This window comes from Eimeria acervulina, genomic scaffold, assembly GCF_000499425.1.
Source record: "Eimeria acervulina Houghton genomic scaffold, Eah_scaff38, whole genome shotgun sequence".
Lineage (NCBI taxonomy): Eukaryota > Apicomplexa > Conoidasida > Eucoccidiorida > Eimeriidae > Eimeria > Eimeria acervulina.
The window spans coordinates 4,116-12,920 of record NW_013549847.1 but is presented as its reverse complement, the minus strand read 5'-3'; the positions used below and the strand labels follow the sequence as shown (position 1 = coordinate 12,920).

Sequence of the window (8,805 nt, the reverse complement as noted above, 5' to 3'; positions counted from 1 at the left end):
ATATATATATATATATATATATATGCATATATATGCATAATATATGATTTATATTATATGTGTAATATAATGTTTATATAATATATAATATACATATTATATACATATAGGTATAATATATATATAATATGTAATATGCGTATATACGTATATATAGTACCTACATAATATATATAATATATGTAATATATATAATATATATATACATATATATAATACAACGCACACTCGTCGCTGTCTGTGGTATCTGTTGCGTTTATATTTTAAATTCTTTTTCGTTATTCTTTTTTTTCTTCCTTTTCTCTGTCCATATTTGCACTGAATTCCTTCTTATTTCTTCACTATTCATGCATGCATGCATGCATGCATGCATACATACATAAATACATGCATGCATGCGAATAAATGAATATAAATATACGTATAACCAGTTGTTTTTTTTCTTCTTTTTTGTTTTTGTTGTTGCTGCTCTTAGATGGCATTACTTTGGACCTGAATTAGATCATCACGCCTACGCACAATACCTTGAGGCTCGGCGAGCAAAGAAGTGGAGAGGAGTTGATGTAAACCCTGAAGATTATATCCCTGAGCAATATAAAGGCCAGTAAAACAAACAAAAATAAAACAAAATAAATACTTCTTTCTTTATTTCGCATCTTCTTACCCTTTAGACTGTGCATGCACAGCCCCTGCAACACTCCCTACGCAGTGCCCATCAAGTGTATATGATATGAGACCGGGGCCCTGAACGTCTCTCTTCTCATGCATGCATGCATGCATGCATGCAGCATGTACGCATGCATGCATGCATGCATGCATGTAAACAAGCATGCGCGCATGCATGAATGCATGCAAGCAAGAAACACGCGTGCATGCATGCATGCATGCATGCATGCGCATGAACGCATGGGGTGGGCACCATTTTTTGGGGCTGTCTTCCGATATATATCTGTGGCGGTCTTTCCCTTGATGAGCGGAGTTTACTACAGAAGCATAATTACATTATAACTGCAATAAATAATTATAATTATATATTCTATTTATAGCTGAAATATAATTATAATATCATCACAACCTAACAATAAGTGCGTATTTATTACTAGAATATTATAATAGATACAAAATGCCTTTTTGTTTTGTTATTAAAGTAAAGAAATCCATTTATAAAAATAAAATATCTACAGGGGATATATTCAATACTGCGTATACACTAATAATAAAGTATTATATCTATAATTAGATATGTATATATATACATATCGATATATATTATATATATGTGTGTGTGAGCTATATATCTATAACTATATATATACTGATCTATATAATATATATATATATATATATATATATATGTGTAGATACATATATATATTTAAACTACATATTAATATATAATACATATACGTATATATATATATATGCATATATACGTATTTAACTTATATATATAACGTCTTCTCCGCGAGCTGAGCTTTGCTTTGTGATGGTGTACACAAAACAAATATATATATATATTTGATGTGCATGCATGATTGTGAATTCTTTTTGTATCGAAGGTTATTGCATTATTGCATGTGTCTGGAGTTTAAAGATTAAAGAAAAAGAAAGACAGCCTTCATCAGCAAACTAACACTCAGGCATTAATATATCGCTTGCAAACCACCACAGTACATTGCGCTGCAGCTCCTGCCGCTCTCTCTCCTGCTGCAGCACAGCAGCAGCATCGAGGGCTCGCTGCTCCCGCTGCAGACGGCCCCGCTCTGCTGCTGCTGCTGCTGCTGCTGCTGCTGCTGCTGCAGAAGCATCAGAAGCAGCAGAAGCAGTAGAAGCAGCAGCTTGTCCCCTGCTCTCCCCTCCACTGCAATGCATGCATGCAGGGCCCTTCGCTGCAGCGTGGATAGCCGAAGGATAAGATGCTTCTGCTTCTGCTGCTGCTGCTGCAGCTGCTGCTGTTGTGTCTGTTGCAGTGGGGGGGCTGGGTTGTGATGCGTCTTCTGCCTGCTGCAGCAGAGACCTTGTTAATGAGTATTGTTTGCTGGCTGCTCTGCGTCGCTGTAGCTGATCTCTTTCTCCTTTATTTGAGGGTAAAGAAGAAATAAATGCAGCAAAAGTAGGGGAAGAGATACAGCGGCGAACTGTGCGCATACTTCCGGTGTCTGTACACCTCAAGATAGAGGAGCTGCTTGATTGAATGCGGTTTCTTTGCTTCCCGTTGGTGCTCCTGTTACAACCGCTGCTGCTGCTGCAGCAGCTGCTGCTGCTGCTGCTGCTGCTCCCTGTTCTGGGCGTCCCGCTTGTGCTGCTGCTCTCACTCGCGCTGCTGCTAGAGGAAGCTGCTGATGCTGATCTCTGCTTTAATGCTGTTGTCTGCCGCCTTCTTAGTCTCTTCTCTTCTCTAGACAAATGGAGCAACCCCATTTGTAGCGCAACAATTCCCGGTGTCTCTGCAACAGCAGCAGCAGCAGCAGCAGCAGCTGCTGCTGCTGCTGCTGCTGCTTCTTCATTTGGTTTATCTAGGGTCTCTTTCTTCAACTCTCCCTTTGCCTCCGGCCTAACTACATCAAAAATCTTCTCCTTAAAGGCCGTTGCCAACCCCCGCACAAACGAAAAACTCTGCTGCTGCTGCTGTTGCTGCTGTTGCTGCTGCTGCTGCTGCGGCTGCTGCTGCTGCTGTTCTTGCTGCGCTGCAGCTGGCCTTCTGAACTGACTAGCGGAAGGGCTTCCTCTGGGTGTAGGGTATTTACGGTGTGCTGCAGGGCATGCAAAACAAAACACAACCACGTGAAGTCTAGGGTTTAGGGTTTAGGGTTTAGGGTTTGCTTTGTCAGTATGTTTAGGGTTTGGGGTTTAGGGTTAAGGGTTTGCGTTATCAGTAAATTAATTAAAAGCAAACAACAACCACAAAGAAGCAGCAAAAAGACGCACCGCAGACTGCAGCAGGGACGGCTGTGAATTCCTCCCTGCAATCGCAGCAGCAGCAGCAGCAGCAGCAACAGCAGCAGCAACAGTAGCAGCTTCTCAAGTTGAGGCAGCAGCAACAGCAGCAGCTGCTGTAGTTGAGGCAGCAGCAGCAACACTAGGTGAGGTATATACACCACAACAGCAGCAACTGCATCAGGAACGCAAGCTGCAGCAGCCATAACAGCAGCTGCAGCAGCAACTGCAGCAGCAACTGCAGCAAGGATACCAGATGCAGCAGCTACAACAACTGCTGCAGCAGCAGCAACAACTGCTGCAGGTGCAGCTACAGACGCCTCACCGCGCTCTCTCTTGCATTTGTTGATGCCTGGAGACGGACAAAGGGGCCCCCGCAGCAGCAGGCATAAGATGGTGGTACTCTCGCTGCTGCTGCTGCTGCTGCTGCTGCTGTTGCTGTTGCTGCTGCTGCTGCTGCGAAGCAGACATGAGAGGAAGGCTGTAATAACTAAAGCCCCCGCCTTCTTCTGCTGCTTCCTCCAGCGTCAGCTCTGCCCAATCTGCATCAGGTTCTGAATCGCTGCTTGACTCATTAGAAGTTTCAATAATAAGCGGAAGAGAGCTATCGCTGCTGCTGCTGCTGCTGCTGTTGCTGCTGCTGCTGCTGCGGCTGCTGCTGCCTCTGCGCTCTACCTCGCCCAACAGCTGCAGCGTAACAGCCTCATCATCCATCATCTCTGCATTTATAGGGAAGGATCCCATCTCCCCTTCCCGTGCAGCAGCAGCAGCAGCAGCAGCAGCAGCAGCAGCAGAGCCAGATGCTGTTTCAGCTGCTGCACGCCGCAGCAGCAGTGCTGCTTGAATATTCAAGTTCTGCTGCAGCTGCTCGTGACGTAGCTGATGCTGCTGCTGCTGCTGCCGATCTTGGCTGTGGAGACCACCCACGCAGCGTTGGAGGGTACTATAGGGTTGCTGCTGCTGCTGCTGCAGTTGTTGCAGCTGCTGCAGTTGCTGCAGTTGCTGCTGCTGCTGCAGTTGCCGCTGCTGTTGGTGTTGTTGTTGGTGCTGCTGTTGGTGCTGCTGTTGCTGCTGCTGCTGCTGCTTCTGCTGCTGCAGCAGCATTAAGGAATGAAGGCCTCTTGTGCCCTCAACAGCGTCTGCTACTGCAGCAGACCAGAGAGGAGGAGCTGCCGGAGCAGACAAAGTCATCATATTTAATTAGAGTTAATGTTTATAGACTCAATGAAAAGAAGAAGAAGAAGAATAAGAGAGAGCCCTCATAGACAATGCTCAAAAATTTGGTGGGGCCTCTGCCTTATATTGCAGCACGCCCAGCATAGCCGCAGACAAAGCAGCAACATACGCACATTGTTCTCCTTCTTAGAAGATAAAATAAAAGAAAATAAACAAAAAAAACAAAAAAATGCAATAATTTAACAGAAAAACTGCAGAAAATACTCAAACTAAGGGCCCTTCACAAACAGGTATACCAGGGGCCCGCTGACTGAGTTTACCGCATTATTATCCCTGACGCAGCTTTATCTTGTTAAAATAATATAATTATATTTTATTAATAAATAAATAATTGAATTTAGATATATGTTTATTTATTTACAATGTTTATTTGTATATTATGTATATTAAACAGACCTATTCAGAGAGTCTATATCATGTGCATAATGCATCCACTATGTGTAAAAAGTATATTATATATAATATATATTATATATCATATATATAATATAATATATATAATCTAATATGTATATTATGCAAATATATTAATGTAACATCTTTATCTAAGTTTATTATGCATACACATAAAAATACGCCTTCTACCCATACTCTACATGCTGCAAGAATATTCCTGTGTATGAATCTACATATTAAATATATATATATATATATATATTTACTATGCATAGATAAAGATGCCTTATTAATATATTCGCATGATATATATATATATATATACATATAATCTATATACATATAATCTTTATCTAAGATTATATATATATATAATCTTTATCTACGTTTATTATGCATGCACGTAAAAATACCTAATGGAGGTTATCAAATAAATGCTAAAGAAGACTCATCATTTACTGACTGTAAGAGAAGCTTAATATACACTTTCTATACTTTCATATATATATACATATATATATACATATATATATATATATATATATATTTATGTATATTCAAACTAAGTTGTTGTTTATTTGTTTATTTGCTTATTTAATCTCTATTTAATCTCTCTAATGATGTTCTACAGAATAGGAATTTCATAGTTATTGAGCTCCTCTTATGAAAGGAAAACTTATTTTTTTCTGCTTTGTTTGTTGCAAGCAAAACAAATAAACATATCTTTATTGTTTGCCTCTCGTTTCTGTACAATATGTTGTTTTTCTTTGTTCTTCTTGAAAGGAATCATAGCAGTAACAGCAGTAATATTTATTAAGACAGACTTTTAATTTACTTTTAAATTCAACTGCAAAATGCAGAAAAAGTTTAAATCAAACTTTTTCTGCATTTTGCAAATTCAAATTCGCAGCAGCAGTTCAACATACGCCCATAGCTCTAAGCAATGAGCTAGTAAGGAAACATACAATATAATATTATATATATTATATATTATATAATATATATATATATTATAATAATATATATATATGTTTAAGAATGCTTCATTTGCAAAGAAAAAGTTAGCGTTTGTTTTTCTGCAATAAAACAGAGTGCATGTTTTCTGTGAAGAATTGATGAAGAAGTTTTGAAGAAATTGTTAGATCTCACTTCCCTAAGAATTGATTGATTTGTATGAAGCCTTATTATTTATTTACTTATCGCCCTTGGCACCGCTATTTAGAGCTCTCTTTGTTTCTCTTTCTTCTCGAGAAGGCTCTGTATGTCTGTTATTTGAATATATATTGACATACTCCTCATTAAGAGAATCAAAAGAATACATGCATCTCTTAATAATACATTATTATTATTATTATTATTATTATATTATTATTATTATTATTATAAGGGAAAGACCAGTAACAATTTCTGTTATTCATGTGCTGCCTTGAACGCCTACAAAACTTTATTTCTTCGGACTTGTAGACACAGCTGAAGCTGTTGCTGTACGTTGGGCCTATATTTAGCTTCATTATTTAATGCAGAAGGTCAAGGGGTGCCTCTAGGCGTTTGAATGAACTCCAAACGAAGGTAAATATAAAGGAAAAGAAGCAGAAAAAAAGCTGAGTTAGGCGCATGCAAGAAGCGGGTAGCTGGGGCCCCAGCAAGCATGCATGCAACAAAATCATAGAAATTGAAGCATTAGAAACTCCCTGACTCCGTACAAGGTGGCGAACGATGACTTTGAGCGTCTGTATGTGTAACAAAGCTCCTAGGCTCTCTTTGCAGGTTCCACAAGCCTAAGGCAGCTCTTGCATTACCTAAGAAACCGTCTTTTCTTAACTCCCATGCTTCTTCGGAAACAAAGCCGTAACTGAAGGCATATACAAAACTCAGAAAGAAGCTTTCTTCAGCAGCTACACTTTAACGTACGAACAGCAACAACTCAATTGACTTTAATAGAGAAACATACAGAAATATTTATTACCATATATGCAAGCAGAACAACGACAATGAAAGAAGGCACATAAAACCCACTTCATATAAATATAAATATAAATATAAATATAAATATAAATATAAATATAAATATATATATATATATATAAATATATATATATATAGACATTCACAGAGATACGCGGGGAAAGAAATACTGCCAGATAAAAAGCAAGCAGAAAAACAACAATGAAAGAAGGCAAATAAAACCCTTTTCATATATATATATATACTTATATATATGTATATATATATATATAGACATTAACAGAGAAGCACAGGAAACAGAACAAGATGAAAGAAAGACAGTAAATAAAACCCTTTGCATTACTCACATTATTTGAGGAAGAAAGAATCGCGGAAGCTGCACTGAAGAAAACGGCTTAAAGCCAGTCAACTTCAAGGCAAATTCCCACCTGCATGCATGCAAAAATATGCAAAAAAGAATGCATGCATCCATGCATGCATGCAAAAATGTGCATGCATGCAAAAATATGCATGCATGCATGCAAAAATATGCATGCATGCATGCAAAAATGTGAGGAGCCTTCGTAATAAGCTGAAGATCTATTCCCTTCTTTTCAAACAAGCATCATGTGTAAGGACAGGAGACCAAAGAAGGCACCGAAACGCAGCAGCAGCAGCAACAACAACAGCAGCAGTAGCAGCAATAACTGCCGCAGCAACAGCACCAGCAGTAACAGCAGCAGCACCAGCACCAGCAGCAACAGCAGCAGCAACAGCAGCTGGAAGCGAGCGACATCGGCAATTAGCGCGTCTACGGGGCGTCTGTCTACTAAAATACTTCATGTGGGTAGAAGACGAACAAAGCCCCAAAGGTGCATGCAGAGATATATAATAGTCTTTTTGCATGCACTTACCTCTCTCGCGAGTCTGGAGCTGCTACCGTTACTTTCCTTGGCGGATCCTGCATTCGCATCCGAAGAATAATAAAATAAATAAATTATATTTCTGCATTTGTTTCTTTGTTTATGTTGCTGCTGTCTTGTTGTATACGCTACAACTTTATATTTGCTGCTCCTTTTACTCTATTTCTTTATTTACCTTCCCCTCCAAACTCGTAAAGCAATACGCCGGCCCCTCTTCAGAAAAACTGTAACGAGACACTTCTATCGTTACCTCCGCGTGCGTGTGCTGCATGCATTCAGCAGCAGCAGCAGCAGCAGCAGCAACAGCAGCAGCAGCAGCAGCAGCCTCAACAGTCCAAACAACTCCAGCACGAGCAACGAAACCGGCAGCACCCGGCAACAACAGAATCACCCGCAGCAGCAGCAATACCAGCAGCTGCAGCGACACCAGCTGCAGCAGCAGCAGCAGCAACAGCAACAGCAAAAGCAGCAACAGCAGCAGCAGCAACAGCAGCAGTTAAGGGCAACGAGATTCTGAAGACTTTTCTGCTTACAAATTTATTTTTATAAATCGCCATCAGCCCCTTCCTACACAAAACGAACCTGAAGGAAGCAGCAGCAATGCAATAAACAGCTGAATACTATTGTTATTATTATTTATTATTATTAATTATTATTATATTATTTATTATTATTATTATTGTTATTATTATTATAAAGTTGTGTTTTTGTTTTGTGTTGTACGAATAAACGAGTAAAATAGATAAAAAGAAGCAATATACTTACAACAAACAAAATAAATAAAACAATTAATATACTTAGAACAAACAAAATAAATAAAAACAATTCTAATATACTTAAAACACACAAAATAAATAAAAACAACTTTAATATACTTACGGTATACTCAGCTTCTCCATCGGCTTCCCTACGACTGCTTCGGGGAATGAATCTCTTTGACATGCAGCTGCATATCTAAAAGAAAAGAAGCAAAGATATAGGCATTATTATTTATTTAAAGATAAATATAAAGAAGCACTGGTGCTGTTAAGAAGCAAAAGAAATATCATTCAAACAACAAGGATAATAATTATAGATAGATAGATATCAGACAGAGGGAAGACAGACATGCAGCATATTTAAAAAAAAAGAGCTATTATATGCCTTAACTCTAAATGCAAATATATATATAAAATTCAGGTGTATGTACACTGAAATGTTTAATAAAAAAGATATACCCACCTGTCTAAATCTTTTGCAAGCGGCAAAATAAAGTCTATGCGCTGCTCCTTCCTTGTGTTTCTCTGCAGGGAGACAATTATAATAATAATAATAATAATAATAATAATAATAATAATAATAATAATAATAATAATAAATAATAATAATA

General features: G+C 38.5%; 1 protein-coding gene across 1 annotated transcript; it reads right to left on the bottom strand.

Annotated features, from left to right (window-relative positions):
* Positions 1-1,629: 1,629 nt before the first annotated feature.
* On the bottom strand, positions 1,630-4,131 carry EAH_00008020 (hypothetical protein, conserved; the record flags this gene model as incomplete). Its single annotated transcript, XM_013395703.1, has 3 exons — positions 1,630-2,753; positions 2,929-2,963; positions 3,263-4,131. 3 exons carry the CDS (start codon positions 4,129-4,131, stop codon positions 1,630-1,632), a joined length of 2,028 nt encoding a protein of 675 aa, XP_013251157.1.
* Between the last annotated feature and the right edge of the window lie 4,674 nt (positions 4,132-8,805).